General features: G+C 44.4%; 1 protein-coding gene across 4 annotated transcripts in view; it reads left to right on the forward strand.

The window, feature by feature from the left end:
• pik3c2a (phosphatidylinositol-4-phosphate 3-kinase, catalytic subunit type 2 alpha) overlaps positions 1 to 19,196 on the forward strand; it is an 88,456-nt gene that overhangs the window by 37,751 nt on the left and 31,509 nt on the right. For 3 of the 4 annotated variants that reach the window (XM_056598483.1, XM_056598484.1, XM_056598486.1), the window contains 10 exons: positions 5,616 to 5,713; positions 5,907 to 6,067; positions 8,343 to 8,463; positions 9,770 to 9,881; positions 10,061 to 10,140; positions 10,368 to 10,431; positions 14,907 to 15,053; positions 15,150 to 15,183; positions 15,267 to 15,498; positions 16,309 to 16,431. In XM_056598483.1, the coding sequence (XP_056454458.1) occupies positions 5,616 to 5,713; positions 5,907 to 6,067; positions 8,343 to 8,463; positions 9,770 to 9,881; positions 10,061 to 10,140; positions 10,368 to 10,431; positions 14,907 to 15,053; positions 15,150 to 15,183; positions 15,267 to 15,498; positions 16,309 to 16,431 (1,172 nt within the window). The remainder of the gene's footprint in view (positions 1 to 5,615; positions 5,714 to 5,906; positions 6,068 to 8,342; positions 8,464 to 9,769; positions 9,882 to 10,060; positions 10,141 to 10,367; positions 10,432 to 14,906; positions 15,054 to 15,149; positions 15,184 to 15,266; positions 15,499 to 16,308; positions 16,432 to 19,196) is intronic. The other variant, XM_056598485.1, reaches the window with a different exon arrangement.

Here is a 19,196-nt window from a genome sequence, read left to right on the forward strand (position 1 = left end):
TTGCGGTTTCGCCATGAAATCGGCTTTGTGTGAACGGGGCCCCAGGTGTTAAGGGCCCCCAGGACACAGGCCAACACCAGGTGTTAAAGGGCCCCCAGGACACAGGCCAACACAAGGTGTTAAAGGGCCCCCAGGACACAGGCCAACACCAGGTGTAAAGGGCCCCCAGGACACAGGTCAACACCAGGTGTGAACAGGGCTTATGCCTGTTATGTCAGTGGGGTAAAGGCCACTCCTATTTACAGCCCTGACTCAGGCCCCGTCCACACGGAGCCGATTTTTGGTGAAACCGCATAAGTCTTGTGCGTTTCGGCCGACCGTCCAGACGGAGCCGGTGGATCCGGTGCCCGAAACCGCATATTTCTGAAACCATGTCCCATGGTGGTTTCAAATCTATCCGGACCTATGGGGTTTCTTGTTAGGATTCGTGTGAAACGCACATGATGACGTCATTAGCTCCCCACCAGCTGGGTGACGTCAGAGTTGCGTAGAATATTTTATTAATTTATTTATTTGCAGTGTTTCCCCCACGTTCACACAGCAGCGGCGCGCCGCCGCTGCTGAATTTTCTCCGCCGCTGCAATAAAAATCCTTCTCCTAATTATTATTTTATTTTTTTTACGTAGCTCCTTTTAGAAAATGTACAGCGCGTAACGTCAATTGCGCAGCACGCGGCACATCGTCACGTAACCAACATCAAAGAAGAAAAATACACAGCGAGTGTGGCAGTTGTTGGTAGAAGGCTACCCTACACGGTTGCAAAGTTACATTGATTCTAGCAGTAGCGAGTGAAGCGGCAGATCGAGGAAAGAGAGAGACAGACAGAGAGAGAGAGAGAGAGAGACACAAAGAGAGAGAGAGAGAGAAAGTAAGTTGCTAAAATGTGTCGCTACATGACCACCAGTGTTAAAAACCCTCTGAGCCCAATCATTTTATTGTATCTATAAACCGCAACCTCCGTGCCGTTCTTCCTCTAGTATTGTGTGTGTGTGTGTAGGCCTATGTGTGTGTGTGCGTGTTGTCGCTCTTTTTGGGATCACTCATAGCCTTTACATGAGCTTATATCCAGTCAGGAATTTATAGCCTAGGTATTTTCGGGAACTTTGAAAAATGAATCGATACTGTTAGATCCGATGTTGTTCTTTATTGTCATATAAAATCCGTTTTCATCGCGTATTTTAGTTAGGGATTTATGCTAATCGCCTGTAAGCATGTGGTCATTAGCATAAATGCAGGGAAAAAACCTAAGGACTTCTTAAAAGATCATGAATAGTTTCTATTACCGTATTTTCCGGACTATAAGTCGCGGTTTTTTTGTAGTTTGGCTTGCCCTGCGACTTATATTTCGAAGCGACTTATATGCCAAAATTGTGCGTACATAATCTTCGGCCGCAAGATGGCACCGTCATTCATTAGGCCTACAACTGAACGCTGCAAGCCTACTGCACCACCGAATAAATTATATTCTCGTCGTCATCGTCCTCAATGTCCTCCGGTTCAACCAAAGCTACCCCAGCCTTAGCTGCAATGTTGTACAACATAGCTGTCACACATATCACAGCGCATGACTTGGCCGGCGAAAACTGGAGCCCTCCGCTGGACTTGTGAGCACAACTTCCACCTCCCGATCGTGCGCTCAGGTTTAGGACCGCGGCGCATACCCGTCCGGTGGAATCCCGGTGTCACTGAATTCGGTATACTCTCAACTACGAGTGGGACCGACACACCTATATTGCTATTGCAATTTTATTCAGTCTCTCCAGACTAAACGTTCTTGTTTAAATGTTTAAAAATAAAGGCGACTTATACACCGATGCGACGTATATATGTTTTTTTCCTCGTCATGGAGCATTTTTTGACTGATGCGACTAATACTCGGGAGCGACGTATAGTCCGGAAAATACGGTATGTATAACTTATATTTATTTTATAATTTTCTCATCACTTTTTGACTCCCAAGACTAAGAAGAAGTGTTTTAAGCAATAACAAGCTTATCATCGCTCTCTTGTCCTCTTCCCCTGACTCTCACTGTCTCACAAAGAAGCTGAGCTCACCTGAGGTCTATTTGTAGTGCTAAGGCTCACACTGATTGGTATTCAATTAGCATGTGTGAGTCTGTGTTATTTTCAAATTTTAGTTAGGTTTATAATTTAAAAATATGTGTTTTGCCCATTGTTGCAGGAGATTATATTTTTGAACAAAGTGTCTTATGTAAAAAACAGTTATGCTTTGGGCATAGCAACCATGTTTAGTGTTTAAGCATGAGGCAAAAATCTGTAAATAAATTGTGCAAATTATATTTGCGTTGTGGCATTTTTGGTTTAAATATTACTATACAAAAAAATTAAAATCTGTAAATGAAGACACAAAAGGCAAAGTTACAACACCAATAATCCCATCTACAGTAATACACAGGACTGTTTGAATAGGATTTAAGTGCATATTCTCCTCTCAAAGTGCACCAGATTCATGCATTCCAATGTAAAGGGTACAAAAAAAATTCGGTCGGGGGGGCATGCCCCCGGACACCCCTAGAGGGATCGGGGACCACACCACCGCTGCTGAAAAAAATCCTGCGGGAAACACTGATTTGTATTGTTTTTGTAGCTTTAAATACAGCCCCTTGATAAATGTAATATCTAACTGTACATTGTAAGTATTTCTGCTAAATTTAAAAGGTTGAATCTCCTGTGACTGAATGTTCTTATACAGCGGCAGCGCGCAGGCTGTATGCACGCATGCTTGATGCGCTCCAGTTCTTTGCTGGAGTTCTTTAGCAGAAGCAGCGCCCCTTATGGTTTCGCAATGAATCCGTTTTACGGGGATATTCTTGAACCGCATAAAACGAAACCTGATTGTTCTTGCCCGTCTCGGCTCCGTGTGGACGGGGCCTAAGTGGTATCACAACGAGTGGTGATGAAACGTGACAGTTAGCTTCTGTCACATGACAGAACCCATGGAGGCCTTCTAGAGTCAATAATGAATTCTTCATGCTGGTAGCCTCATTACCGTCTCCCTCCCCTCCCTACCGGAGGGTGGTGATGTCACTGCCCTAACATGCCGGTCTTTATTGGCGCGTATCCACCGGTGGGTGTGCTTCGGCCCAGCACGCCATGGCCCAGTTGTGAAGATGCAGTTTGGCCCAGCTCAGTTACGGCTCGCGTTTCTACCGCTGACAGTACCCTTATGGTAGGGCGGGGTTTAAGCCGGATGGCGATAGCCGCGGCAGCTACGTAAGCATCGTAGCCTGCTAATAAATCCAAGGAAAAAGAAGGACGCGACACAATGAACAAAGAGCAACAATGTAGGACATCCAAAAAGGACGTTAAACTTTTGCGCAACATTTTCTTGAATCAACTAAGCTTTCGCTGTTGTCGAGAAGTACCTTGCTGGTACTGTGTTTGTTATTATCCCCCTTTGGCACGGAAGTGACGATTCTGCCGACGATTCAACAGACGGCGTGTGAAACTCGAACTTGTTGGCACCCATGTATACCGATCCAACCCACACCGGGGCTGTTTCCCAATGTCAAGGAAGCATGCTCAACGGCCGCCCTTTTAAGGACGCTACGTCATCGAACGCCGACAAGCACTGTTCCAATGTTGAGGACACTCGAAATACGCCCCCTTTTCGGGTCCTTCGTTTTTGAGAATTCCGAGATTTTTCAAGGATGCATCGCTGCATCCTAGACGAGCCAAAACTACCCACAATCCTCTGCGTTCACTGGGCGGGTTCTTGAAAATGGCAGAGAAGTACACGTTCAAACGAAGTGAAGTTATATTAGTTTTCAGAAATATTTTGTGCCGTATTGCTTTTTATAGATTCATCATGTTAATGCAAATAATCAAGCCTAAAGGCCTGTGCCACTTTTCAAACGTTTTTGCAACTTAATGATACGTTGCTATATTTTGCATAGACGTAGCTGATGTTAAACACCACTGTCACCAATGTCAATTTACTCGCTCACAAGATTACATTATTTATGTATACCTATTTATGTTTTACGTTTTTTTTAGGGTCAGCCCAGCAAACGGAGGCTTTTGTGCGCCTTAGGGTGGCGCACAAACATTTGTTTGCCGGTGGAAGGGATAGTGCCACTATCCAATGTTGTAAAATTAATGCACAACCGATCATTTGCAATGTTTGTAATTTTTAATGAACGTATATAATTGTATTTTATATGATATACTTATGTGTTCAAAGCACTGGTAGATTGTAGGCATATATGAATGAATGAATCAGATCATATATCCAAATAAATACACGTTTATCATCTTTCTTTGTCTTTTTCCCCCTGCATAATAGTAATCAACCGTACTGTAAATGTGATGCATGAATTAAGTTCTCAGACAATTTCACTTAGTTTTATAAAAATTGAATGGATTTTCCTTTTAATAAAGACAATTCGATCAACCACAACAAAGCTTTTGTGACTTCCCCAAAGAGGCTCCATGCGAAGGAGACATGACCGCATTCATAACAGACAAAAGTCAAATAAATATCGATCAGCTTGATTGCTGCCATGTTTTATTCATAAGTGCACATGTGTTTACAAGCGGACACGCAGTATTAAAAAGCGGAAGCGGAAGCGCTTCCACACTACCAAGTCGTTCCCAAAGTCAGACGTTACAAACGCTAGGAAGCACTCGAGCTAGCACTCTAGTCTCATCTCCATAGGACGCGACTAGCAAGGACGCGTCCTAGCAAGGCTGCAGCCTTCACTTTGGGAAACAGCCCGGCCCGAGATTGGGGCTTGTACCCTTCTGTTACCGCCTCTTCACGTGTGAAAGGAAGTGCATTCAGGGACTGCGGCTTGACTCGGGCCCCGTCCACATGGAGCACATTTTTTGGTGAAACCGCATTTTTCTGAAACCATGTCCCAGGGTGGTTTCAAATATATCCGGACCTATGCGGTTTCGTGTTAGGATTCGTGTGGACGCTTGAAACGCAAACGATGACGTCATTAGCCCCCTACCAGCTGGGGGACGTCAGAGTTGCGTTATTCTTTTTATTCTTTTTATTATTTTTATAGCTTTAAATAATACCCTTGATAAATGTAATAACTAACTGTACATTCAAAAGTATTTCTGCTCAATTTAAAAGGTTGAATATCCTCGTGACTGATCGTTTGTATACAGCGCGCAGGCTGTATGCGCGCAGGCTTGATGCGCTCCACTTTTTTCTGTGGAGAACCAGCGCCTTGAATATTTAGTACAGCGTTTCTACAGCTCGATGCGGTTTCCCAATGACTCCGTCTTTACAGAGAATTCCTGAACCGCATAAAAAGAAACCAGATCGTTTACGCCCGTTTCGGCTCCGTGTGGACGGGGCCTCAGACTCTGTAGAATGAAAGTAGAAGGGGGGGGGGGGTAGATAACTGCTGCCACTTCGTGTGTGTGTGTGTGTGTGTGTGTGTGTGTGTGTGTGTGTGTGTGTGTGTGTGTGTGTGTGTGTGTGTGTGTGTGTGTGTGTGTGTGTGTGTGTGTGTGTGTGTGTGTGTGTGTGTGTGTGTGTGTGTGTGCCAGTGCCAATTGGAGCAGCTCTTTTTCCCCTCTGCAATGTTTAGTGACAGGAGATCAGTTGCCTGACCTGCTCTCTATGTGTCCTTCTGTAGGAGAAGGCCCGAACCAGAGGAACGGAGAAGCCCTCAGCACTACAGGAACCCGAGGCCCAGAACCTGGAGGCTGTGGCCTTCTGCACAGAAGTTGCCATGTGAGACCATTTCTTCCACACACCATCGTCCCTGCTGTAGCTGAGCAGCATTGGATGTCGATGGATTGATGATCTGTTGTGTTGGATAACCTTCATTGCTCAGGCCGTGGTCGCTGAGCAGAGTCTCTCATAACTTGTATAAAGTAGTTTGTTATCTACTGTCCCCGCCCTCCTCTTCTTCCTCTTCCTCCAGGCTGCGCTCCCGTTTCCCCCACGGAGACGTGTCCACCAACCCCGGCTACATCCTCAGCCCAGTCATCCCCCAGCGGGACGGGGGGGGGGACGGGGGCTGTTCCGTCAAGGTCTCCATCGAGATATCGGACTTCCAGGAGCCGGTCACCTTCACCTGTGACGGTAAATAGACCCTGACCTGACAGCCATCACTAGACCCTGACCTGACAGCCATCACTAGAACCTGACCTGACAGCCATCACTAGAAGCTGACCTGACAGCCATCACTAGAAGCTGACCTGACAGCCATCACTAGAACCTGACCTGACAGCCATCACTAGAACCTGCTCATCTGTTACCGCTATGGTGGTCTGTGACCGCCGGGGGCTGACCGCCTCTCCACATGACTCCAGCAGTCCCTGGAGGTATTGCCCTTTATGTGTGAATTTGGGCATCTGCAGGCAAAGTTAACTGAGCAACTACTGTAAAGGACACTGGGATGTCATCGAATGAGCTATCAACACAAACCTTTATTCACATGTTACTAACATGTTAATAACGTTTTCAGGGAGGTGTCCCTTAAAGGTGCCATGGCATGCTACTTTATGGATGATTTTATATCGTTGTTAGTGGGCCCCTTATAAAGTATTTGAAGAAATTCAGCCTTGGTGCAGAATTACAGCCAGTCCCACTACGAGCCAGTCCCACTACCAGCCAGTCCCACTACCAGCCAGTCCCACTACCAGCCAGTCCCACTACCAGCCAGTCCCACTACCAGCCAGTCCCACTACCAGCCAGTCCCACTACCAGCCAGTCCCACTACCAGCCAGTGCCACTACCAGCCAGTGCCACTACCAGCCAGTCCCACTACCAGCCAGTCCCACTACCAGCCAGTGCCACTACCAGCCAGTCCCACTACCAGCCAGTCCCACTACCAGCCAGTGCCACTACCAGCCAGTGCCACTACCAGCCAGTGCCACTACCAGCCAGTGCCACTACCAGCCAGTCCCACTACGAGCCAGTACCACTACCAGCCAGTCCCACTACCAGCCAGTCCCACTACCAGCCAGTGCCACTACCAGCCAGTGCCACTACCAGCCAGTCCCACTACCAGCCAGTCCCACTACCAGCCAGTCCCACTACCAGCCAGTCCCACTACCAGCCAGTCCCACTACCAGCCAGTGCCACTACCAGCCAGTCCCACTACCAGCCAGTCCCACTACCAGCCAGTCCCACTACCAGCCAGTCCCACAAACGTGACGCGGCGGTACATATAGAATAAAATGTTATTCTATTTTTATTGTTATAACTTTAACAATTGCATAATGTAATGCGTTATTGAATTAAAAAATGAATTGCCATTTTAATTTTGCTACATCTATGCTTCCACACGGAAGCATAGAATGCTTATTTTAACGCCGTTATTCATAACGCCTTTATTCAGGCATATCAGGCATCTTTTATTTGTTGATGTAGTTTCCTATTACTCGATTGACGGGTTGGCGCCCACTCTTGATTAAACAGGTTACTGAGAATGTTATTTTTCATTTGAATGTTTATGCCGTGGCCAGAAATATTAACGAGCGACATCATTGCATTATAATCGATTACGGTCGGCCACTCGATGCAGCATCATCCATGTCTGCATCGCGATGCATTGATTATTTGATTAATTTTAACACCTCTAGTAGCTAGCCTAGCTCCTCCCAGTAAGCAGACCACTGCCTTTTATAGACCCACTCCAAATACACGCAATCCACTGGGATTTCAGTTCTATTGTATTTCGCAGGATCCCATTTTGTGTGTTTACCAATTCCAACAAATTGAATAAAAAAAGATCACCAGTGCACTCATAATATAATAAAAAACAAATAAACCGTAATACTTTTTCTGCCTTACCTGATGTGGCAACATAGATGACATGTGATGGAGCAGGCCCCCCCCCACAGCGCATGGATCTCAGATATAGGATCAATAGGAAGGTTGATATCAAGCAACCTGAGTGTTTTCAACGTAGCTCCGCTTTACTTTTGGACATGAAATGCAGAAGTGAAATGGACCATTGATTGGTGGTTCAGTGTTCTCCTCACCCACCGCTGAATGTGCCCCTCCTCAATGCTGTCCTAGTCTCTGGACCGTCTTATGCTGGACACGTCAACATGGTGGTTATAGGGGCAGATGGTGGGATTGTGGTTCGGCTTCTCGCATATTAACCTTCTGGTAAGATTCCCAGTGTCCGCAGCCTATCTGTAGGACTCCCTGAAGAAGAAACCTCTGCCACGTATCTACTCCTTATTGAGATGGATTAGTTCAGTTCTTTATTAATCTTGGTTCAGTCAGGCTGAAGAGGGTGAATTAAAGCCCTGCCTGTATACATTTCTACTCCCATTTCTTTGTGTCAAATTGGATTCAATAGCCTGCTTATCATCATTTCTGTTCCCCTCCGTCTCCCTCCCAGTGAGCTCTCCAGTGGAGCTGCTGGTCAGCCAGACCCTGTGCTGGGTGCACGACGACTTGGACCAGGTGGACTTCTCCTGTTACCTGCTCAAGGTCTGCGGCCAGGAGGAGGTCCTGCAGAAGTGTGTAATACACACACAGACCGACAGACGGACACTAAATGTCATTTGGGGGTCTGAATGTGTAAATATTGGCAGCTCTGTGTTTGTGAATGGAGAGGCTAGACCCTAGTCAGACGTGGTATAGGTAGACTCTGGCCTACTGGTCTATTACGAGATACTGAACCCTGAACTGGTCATTATATAGAAACAATTATATAGAGCAATAGGCGCGTTCCGACTGAGGGTCTTTTCCCCACTAGTAAGCCCCTATGGGTGTGGCTTGTCAGAGAGGATCCGCCCAGCTTCACCGTTTAGAGGCTCAGTTAGCAGCTCAGGTAGTACCTGCCTTGGGGTAGCTCCGAACCAGTCGACGCTGATGGTGTATGGTTCAGGCGGGATATGACATGAGTACGACGTATGATTAAGGCGGGATATGACGTGAGTAGAACTTGACACAACCACAACATATGAATTGTGCCATTGCTGCGTCGGCCTGTTTTGAGAGTCGCGTCATTGACGTCACAGTCAAAACTGTCGCTTAATAATCGTGTAAGACAAAAAGTGTCACAGAACTATTTGAAAAAATCCACAAAATGTTCAAATAGAGAATTTTCAAATAGAAAATAATGTACAAATATGTTTCCAGCTGTTTCTATCAAACATTTAATGAATAAAATAAATAGTTTCAACTCGATTATGTTAGTTTGGTAATCGTTTGAAAAAAAAAGAAATCGCAATAAAAATTTGGTTAATCGCACAGCCCTAATTATTAGTATATATGCAGAGGTTTTGTAGCCCGGAAGGGCAGATGTCCAAAAGCGTTCTGACCCTTGGTACACAAGCCTAGTTTCACATGCTGTTTATTGAGCCTATTCCAGCATTTTCTTTTCAATGAGGATTTTGGAAAACACAATTTGACCCTGATGCTCTATGGACCTGTCTAATCATTAGAAAAGGGAACTCTGATGCATTCACTCCTGTTTGTTCTGATATAGGTTCTGTAATAGTATATCGGGTCCAGCAGCAGTGACAGAGCAGAAAACACAGGATAAGAAACTATATAATAAAAATACAAGACTGTTTATGAAAACAAAAACACACACACACACACACAATCCTTAGGTAATGGAACGCAAACCTTACTGAATGCAGAAATTACTAACTACATAAAATGTTTTGATTTATTTTCAGATTTGAAATAATACCTGGATACTATTTAGTAACACATACCTTGAGCTAGAAGCTCCTCATATCTGCTTAACTGCAGGCACTCTGGATCCAAGAATGACATCAGTAGAGTCCTATTAACAGTCTTTGTGCCCTCCAGTAAACACAGCCTGGGGAGCCATGAGTACGTCCAGAACTGCAGGAAGTGGGAGAGTGAGATCAGGTTACAGTTACTCTCTCAGTCCACCATGAGAAGAGACCTAGCCCGCACAGTAAGACCTGCTGGGACACACACACACACACACACACACACACACACACACACACACACACACACACACACACACACACACACACACACACACACACACACACACACACACACACACACACACACACAATGATTGCTTTAATAAAGCGCCCCCCCTCTGTTGCACGCTGTGTATGGCAGGCTGAAGATGAGAGCTCCCCCATAGACCTGGAGAAGTACCTGACTCTGGTGGAGAGGCCGTTCAAAGAGAATGTCACCAGGTAAAACACCTAGAGACTCACATGGACGGCAGGGGATGCTCTAAGTGGATCTGATACTGCTTACTAACGTTTGTAGAGCCTGAAGGAGCAGTTACTGAGGCTGTATACCGTATCCACTAAGGGTTCATAAGCTTCTCTTTTTCCCTCTATTGCCGTGATCTTCACCCATCACCACCACCTGTTCTCCTTCCCCTCTCTGTCTCCCTGTGTGCTGCTGTCCTCCCAAGACAAGGCCTGTCTGACTACCTGGAAGGCTACCACAAGCAGGTCACCATGTGCCTGCAGAACGAGGTAGGACTGGGCTGCCGGGTCGGAGGGGTGTACTGGGGAACTCTACTGGAGGTGACTCCTGGGAACAGCCAGAAAAGAGGCACAAGCTTCTAGTTGGGAGGGTAACGGGTGAACATGTAGGTAAAGATAAAGAACAGTGTGCTGGGCTATATTACACACACACACACACACACACACACACACACACACACACACACACACACACACACACACACACACACACACACACACACACACACACACACACACACACACACACACACACACACACACTGTGTACCTCAACAAAACTAGAAAATGCAGTGAGTGCTGAGTGAGGTTAGTAAAGCCACATAGCTTAAGACGTAACGAAAGGTTAAAAGGCTTAAATAAAGTCAAGGGATATGACAGTCGAATAGTCTAAATGGAGTAAACAAAGGAAAGATGCAAAAAATGTTAAATGGTTTGAAACAAATAAACTGAAGAGTTAAACAAATAGCTAATGTGATCAAGTTTGAATACATTTGAGATAAATTATAGAATAGCTGAGCTGCTCTGATAGTGTGTATGTGTGGTAGTAACTTGGAAAAGTATGTTATTGACATTATTCCTTCACATCTACAGTATCTCACAAAATCGGGCTTTGGTGGGAATACTGGACCACGGCAATCACAAACTGTCTAAACCGAGTTGAATAAAGAGTCATCTGAACTTAAAACAATTATGGTAATTCGTCATTTGGGTAATAAAGGTACAATAACATACAACAACTGTACAACAAACAATCAAACAAACAATACAATAATCCAAGGCCTCAGATGGGAGTCCTCCCTGCGTCTCCAAGAGCTCCACAAGGAGAAGTCCCGATATGGGAGATCATCCTGCGTCCCTCCAAGAGGTCCGCAGGCTGAAGTCCGATGCATTGGCTAAAGCATGGACCTCTTTAACTGTGTTGTCAGGATGCAGAGAACAGCTCCATCCCAGCTCTGTCCAAAAAACTAAGTATTGGTGAACCGGATGGTAATCTATTGATTTAACCTCCTCGGGATGTTATAAAGAGGGTTGTGGCCATGCCCTATCAGTTGGAACCCGGGTCTCTCACTTCCCCGAGAGGGTCAATTACCGCTTTTAAACACATCCCCCACAGGGGTCATGAAAACAGGCACATTCCAATGGCACTCAGAGAAACAGAATATGAAAATAGATTTTCCCATTCCAGATTATGCAGCTTTCATATGGCATATCGTTTGTGTAGATAGCATGACGTTAAAAAGATTGTTTAAGCATTGTTGTTAGCATTCAGCCTATGCCGGGAGTAAGCCGCATATGTATGTAAGTACTTTATATAACGGGGGTCCCCACGGACAAACAACAGATATATAACAATCATATTTCCAATAGATAATTTTAGCGCCAGTGTAAAAATAAATAACATAAACGTTTAAACTTGACATTGTGTTTCTAGGTTAAATATTGATGTTGTTTAAACTCTGCAACGTCTACATGGGTGAGCTTCTGTGATGGCCACGCCTGTTGGCCATCACCGCTCCAGCCGCTCTAGTCCAAGCTAGAGCTTCTGATGTCACACGCTCTAGCCTCAACGGAATACAACTGAAAATAAACAAAGCGGGTTTGAAATTAAACTGATGCTGAAAAATCTATAAATTATAATGAAATTCTGTTTTGATTTAATTGAAGTTGTTTTGTTGATTGTTTTGTTGATTTGTTAAATGTTGATGGTTAAAAATTGACCAAGTTACAGAGTAACTTGGTGGCCTGTTGTTATCTTCGGATATCTGGCCTGTGGATGCCTTCCTCCCATTGACTTCCATTGTAAAAATAAATAAATAATATTTAATTAAAATAGCTTAAATAGTTTAAAAATTTAAAAGAAAATCTCTAAGTGAACAATTTTGGAAGGAGACTGGGGCAAAGTTTGTAAAAGAAAGAGAGAAAGAAACTTAAGAACAATAGTTGAGCGTTGCATGCAGCACTCGCCCTATAAAATGTTTAGGACTATGCATTTCATCAGTTTGCCAAATTTCAAAACGTCTGACCATGGCGTTCTATGGGCTGCCATAGACTCCCAAGGCAGGAAAATAATAATAATAGGAAAACATAGCATAACAATGGTTGTCTCGCAGCTTTGCTGCTTGACCCCCAATAAAAGTCTTATTGGATAGAGTCATTTGAAGAGTTTACCTGTTTGCAGGAGGAATGGATATTCTTCTGTCCTTACTAAAAAGGGAAGTTATTATAAAGTGCAATTGCAGTAGGTAAAAAAGTATTCTTAAATCTGTCCCTTCTGCAGCTTAGCTGTCGTAGCCTCCCACTAAAAACACTCTTTTGTTTACTCACTAGATTGTGCAAGGGATGCGTATTATCGTCCATAATACTCAACAATTTCTGTACCATCCTTCTCTCCATCACCACCACCAGGGACACTACAGCAGTCCCCATCACATAGCCAGCCCTCATAACTAGCTTGTTAAGCTTTTTAGAGTCACAAGCCCTGATGCCGCTGCCCCAACTGATGGCTGCAAAGAAAATGGCACTAACCACAACAGACTGATAAAACTTGTCAGGTCCATAAATATTGGGACATCGACACAATTCTAATCTTTTTGGCTCTATACACAACCACAATGGATTTGAAATGAAACGAGCAAGATGTGCTTTACTGCAGACTTTCAGCTTTAATTTGAGGATATTAACATCCAAATCAGGTGAACGGTGTAGGAATAACGGCAGTTTGTATATGTGCCACTTTTTAAGGGACCGATAACAATCATGAATCAAACTTTCACTAATACTTGGTTGCAAATCCTTTGCAGTCAATTACAGCCTGAAGTCTGGATCGATAGACATCACCAGACGCTGGGTTTCATCCCTGGTGATGCTCTGCCAGGCCTCTACTGCAACTCTCTCTCTGCTTGTTCTTGGGGCACTTTCCCTTCAGTTTTTTCTTCAGCAAGTGAAATGCATGCTCAATTGGATTCAGGTCAGGTGATTGACTTGGCCATTGCATAACATTCCACTTCTATGCCTTAAAAAAGTCTTTGGTTGCTTTTGCAGTATGCTTCGGGTCATTGTCCATCTGCACTGTGAAGGGCCGTCCAATGAGTTCTGAAACATTTGGCTGAATATGAGCAGATAATATCGCCTGAAACTTCATCCTGAATTCATCCTGCTGCTTTTGTCAGTCACATCATCAATAAATACAAGGGAACCAGTTCCATTGGCAGCCATACATGCCCACGCCATGACACTACCACCACCATGCTTCGCTGATGAGGTGGTATACTTTGGATCATGAGCAGTTCCTTCCCTTCTCCATACTCTTCTCTTCCCTTCACTCTGGTACAAGTTGATCTTTGTCTCATCTGTCCATAGGATGTTGTTCCAGAACTGTGAAGGCTTTTTTAGATGTTGTTTGGCGAACTCTAATCTGGCCTTCCTGTTTTTGAGGCTCACCAATGGTTTACATCTTGTGGTGAACCCTCTGTATTCACTCTGGTGAAGTCTTCTCTTGATTGTTGACTTTGACACACATACACCTACCTCCTGGAGAGTGTTCTTGATCTGGCCAACTGTTGTGAAGGGTGTTTTCTTCACCAGGGAAAGAGTTCTTCAATCATCCACCACAGTTGTTTTCCATGGTCTTCCGGGTCTTTTGGTGTTGCTGAGCTCACCGGTGCCTTCTTTCCTTTTAAGAATGTTCCAAACAGTTGATTTGGCCACACCTAATGTTTTTGCTACCTCTCTGATGGGTTTGTTTAGATTTTTCAGCTAGGCTTGCTTCACTGATAGTGACAGCTCTTTGGATCTCATATTGAGAGTTGACAGCAACAGATTCCAAATGCAAATAACACACTTGAAATGAACTCTAGACCTCTTATCTGCTCCTTGTTAATGGGATAATGAGGGAATAACACACACCAAGCCATGGAACAGCTGAGCAGCCAATTGTTCCATTACTTTTGGTCCCTTAAAAAGTGTGAGGCACATATACAAACTGTTGTAATTCCTACACCGTTCGCCTGATTTGGATGTAAATACCCTCAAATTAAAGCTATAAGTCTGCAGTTAAAGCGCATCTTGTTCGTTTAATTTCAATCCATTGTGGTGGTGTATAGAGCCAAAAAGATTAGAATTGTGTCGATGTCCCAATATTTATGGACCTGACTGTACATAACATTTTGCTACACACATTAATTGACCTAAGCTTCCTCAAGAAGTAGCGTCTGCTCTGACCCTTCTTGTAGACAGCCTCTGTTTGTTGCTTCCAGTCCAGTTAGCTGGAGGTTGCAGATCTGAGAGAGGATTTACCCCATTTAAGAACTTTTTCCCATTTAGATAGATAGATGTCTAAAGATATATAAATAAATGTTCACCAACACTTTTTCAGACAAAAGGGGAACTGTTTTCAACTGAACGAAGTGATTACGGAATATGATTCCCTTTTTAAAGTGTTTTATGGCTGTGCCTGTGTCCAGAGCACCCAGTACAAGACGTTGGAGCGAGTGATCCAGACGGTGAAAAACCTCTGCAGCGCCCTGGACGCTGTGGAGACCCAGCCCATAACCGAGGCCGTCAAGAGGCTGCGCCACCAGGCCAACCTCCCCCAGGCGCACTCCCCAGAGGTAAGCCCCCAAACGGTCATGCCCCTCCCCCAACGGCTTTACTAAAAGGTTTAAACTGAATCATTGAAATTCTTTTCTTAATTTCTTCACCTGCAGCTCGGATCAAGATCCTCTGGTCAATCGTCCTGTTGTGAGTACCTTTATAGACACAAACAGACCAACACACATGCATACAGTAACATCAGTTCTAGAGTCCTGACCTTTGACCCCCAGCAGGTAACGGCAGCCCCGTGCAGAAGGGCATGGCACAGCTGACTGAGGCGGTCTACGACCTGGCCAGACTCTACCTGCGCTCCTTCTGCCCCGTGGCGCCCTCCTTCAGCCCCACCCCCGCCGACAGCCCGGCCTCCGAGGGGAGGGCCGCTCGGGAGGCCTCTGGCACCACGGACCACCTGCAGTTCACCGTGTTCGCCCTGCATGGGATCCCAGCCCCCTGGATCAGCAGGTCAGCAGGGCCTCGACCACTGGGGACACTGCTGGGGAGGGGAGCGATGGGGGAGTTATGGGTCGACCTGAGCAGAGACAGAGTAGCAGAATGTGGCTAGACACGTTGACCATAGCCTGGCCAGAGCCATTCCCAGCACAGAGGATTATTTCCTCTTATGAAGTCTGTGATTTGTCCTCACTGGTAGAAAGAGAGAGAGAGATTTTAGAGTCCTACAGCTAGTAACTAGTTCCGTTTTTTTTCTGGAGTGCGAGCGCCATCTCCAGGTGAACGGAGCTCATGTATCACCAGACCCTGCAGTCCTCTGTATTTTAGTAAAATGTGAAGATGGAGCACGCTCTGAGTAGGCCGGTATCTACCACTCCTCTGGTTCTAGAAACCTTGCCTGTGATTGGAAAGCAGTGCGTTCCACACGTATTACCTGGTTGACCTTTCTGAAGAGAATCCTTTGCTAACAGGGCTGCTTCTTTACAGCATCAACAGCTATGTCTAACTCTTTCCCAGAAGATGTTTTCAGAGCTAGCTTCACACTTGTTGGCTAAAGGGTCTGGGCACGCAGGTTGATAACACTAGACACACACAAAGGAGCACGCTAGGTTTTGCGTTGCTGAGGCTAGAGAGTGTATCCTAGTTTTAGCATTGTTATGGCTTGTGCGTGCATGCTAGTCTTGATATTCCTGTGGTTAGCGTACGCATGTCATTGTATGTTCATCATTTAAGACATTTGTACATAGTGCTCCTCATCGTAATTCAAATGGTGATATACATATACTACATATATTGATCGTTGTGCTTGTTTCTACGTTGCAGTTATGAGAAGTACTACCTGACCTGCTCTCTCACCCACAATGGGAGGAACCTGTTCAAACCGGTCCAGTCCAAGAAGGTGGGGACCTACAAGAGCTTCTTCTACCACATCAGATGGGACGAGCTGTAAGACCTCTCTCCTCACGCTGATTCCTCCAGCCCTCCTGCTCTCATTCATCTGCTCCTCCTCTTCTCCTTCTCCTCTCCGTCTCTCCTCCCTAATAACATGACAACATGTGGCAAATTTCCTCTTATTTCACATTTACTAAACCACACCCCTCCACTTACTCTAGTAATGTTCTTTTATTAATGTTTGAGCATACATTATACTGTTTATTATTCATTGTGATAATGTGTTGATCTGAAGATTTTCTTGGTGAGTACCAAGATCAGCAATCGCAGCACTTGTTCTCCCACTGCTACTCTCTACCTTTAACCTCTCTCTACCTTTTTCCTCTCTCTACCACTACGCTCCCCCTTAACCCCCCTCTACCTTTAACCTCTCTCTCTACCTTTAACCTCTCTCTACCTTTAACCTCTCTCTCTACCTTTAACCTCTCTCTACCTTTAACCTCTCTCTACCTTTAGGCCGTTTCTCAATTCGCGTACTTGTGCGTACTCGTGTGCTCGTGGACTCGTGAAACGTAATCAGTCGTTGCCCGAGCACTGTTCCAATTCGAAGCACGCATCAAGCGAGTACTGTCGTAAAACCCGGAAGTGTTCTTGATGCGTGCTCAATCTCGCCGTTTCACCAAGCATGCATCGGAGGTGGCTCGTGTGTGCTTGCAATCGCTATAAATCCCAGGATGCATTTCGCACTCACAGCAGTACGATGGCGGACAATATGGAGAAGACGCACAACTGTAGCTTAAGTTACTCTTAACTTATATATATATTTATATAATATAATAATAATAATAATAATAATAATATAAGATAATATATAAATATACATAAAGTCGTGTGTGTATAGCTTATACACATGACAGGACACGCATATCTTTTCAATTTTTATTCATTCAGAATATTTACATACTATTTGAAAATGAAAGAGGCTGGGATTTTGTTTTATATCATTTGTTTATATTGTTCAGTAGTATATGCCTAAATGAGGCCGTAGCACAGTTAACGGACGAGCAGAGGTGGTGACGTCATCGAGTCCGCTGCTGTTCCAATCGCAGGTACGTACTCGCGTGCTCGCAAGTATGTGCTTGAAGTACAGACTTGCCAAGTACGTGCTTGCAAGTCATCGAGTCCGTAGTATGCGTGCTAGGAATTGAGAAACGGCCTTAACCTCTCTACCGCTACCCTCCACCTTTAACCTCTCTCTACCTTTAACCTCTCTCTCTACCTTTTAACCTCTCTCTACCTTTAACCTCTCTCTACCTTTAACCTCTCTATCTACCGCTGCTCTCTACCTTTAACCTCTCTCACTACCCTTAACGTCTCTTAACCTCTCTCTTAACCTCTATCTCTACCCTAAGTTAAGTTTAGTTTATTTCACATACAAAAGTATAAAAAAAACAACGCAGTGCTAAAACAAAGTACATGTGTGGGTGCGGTGCGCCAGAAACCTCTACAGGCTTAAATGGAAACCACACCCAAATTACATTTCATATTGGAATACAAAACACACGCACATAAGCACACACACACAAAACAAAATACAAGGCAGTAATATTTTTTTTTATAATAATTAAAAAAGAAATCTGTTTAAATCAGTTACAACAAATCTAAATGTAGGGATACATATATAGCGGTTTAGACTTAGCTAACCCTCATATTTTTCTAAGGATCGTAAGTGATTTATTAACCTAATTGCAGACAAGACCAACCTGCTCATTCCAGGAGAGTTTATCATCAATAACCCAGAACACATGTTGATGAAACTTTAACAATTTCTTCATCATTTATATGAAGTTTAATTTGGTCATTGTCTTGAATCTCAGCCAATCACATGAATTTTGACCTTTTGACATTTACAGATAACTTGTTTGTTTGGAACCAGATTGAAAACTGAATAAGCTTATGATTTATTTAAAATATGGTATGCACAGAATCTATGAATTTAATACTATACATATTAATCATAAACTAGTAGTATAAAGGCTCAGCATTGTGTCATTTTTGTTTTCATCTTTTCTAAAGGTCCCATGGCATGCTTCTTTATGGATGCTTTAATATAGATGTTGGTGTGCCCCTAACACAGTATTTGAAGACGAAATTTAGCCATGGTGCAGAATTACAGCCAGTACGAGCCAGTCGCACGTTGAGCTTTCCCCAAACGCGCTGTTTCAGTGTCTGTAGCTTTAATGCAAATGAGGAAGAGAGAGGCGGGTCAAGGAGGAAGGTGGGGGTTTGGCCCTGAGCAGCTTGCGGCCACGGTACCATGCTCTATGTTTACAGTAGATGTATCGCAATGGTGAGGTGCACACAGCCTTTGGCAGTGTTCTGTAAATATTCTAGAATACTCCTGGTGCTCCAGCGGGAGTCCTGGAGCTCTATATCTAAATTATATCATGTTATACGTAGATATCTATATCATATAATATATATTATCACGGCCAAAAGCTGTGTGCGCCTCCAGACGATTTTATGAATCTCGAACGACTGCGTCGGGTTCTCCGATGTCGCTCGTTCTTCCACGTCCACATCAATCTGAAATAGACTGAACGACGACATGGAGGAGAAAGGAATTGTTGCCCGCGAAAAAGGTTGGGCACCCCTGCTTTAGATGGTTAATTCTGGTGAGATTTTTTTGGGAGAAATGTACAGATGTACGTCCAAATATGACATAACAACCAACAGAGTCAAGGCATCGCCTGAGACAAGATCATTGTGAAAATTTGTCTTGAACTTTTTTTTTGCAAATATTTTGTGCAATGCATATA

This window comes from Gadus chalcogrammus, chromosome 9 (assembly GCF_026213295.1).
Source record: "Gadus chalcogrammus isolate NIFS_2021 chromosome 9, NIFS_Gcha_1.0, whole genome shotgun sequence".
Taxonomy (NCBI): Eukaryota; Metazoa; Chordata; class Actinopteri; order Gadiformes; family Gadidae; genus Gadus; species Gadus chalcogrammus.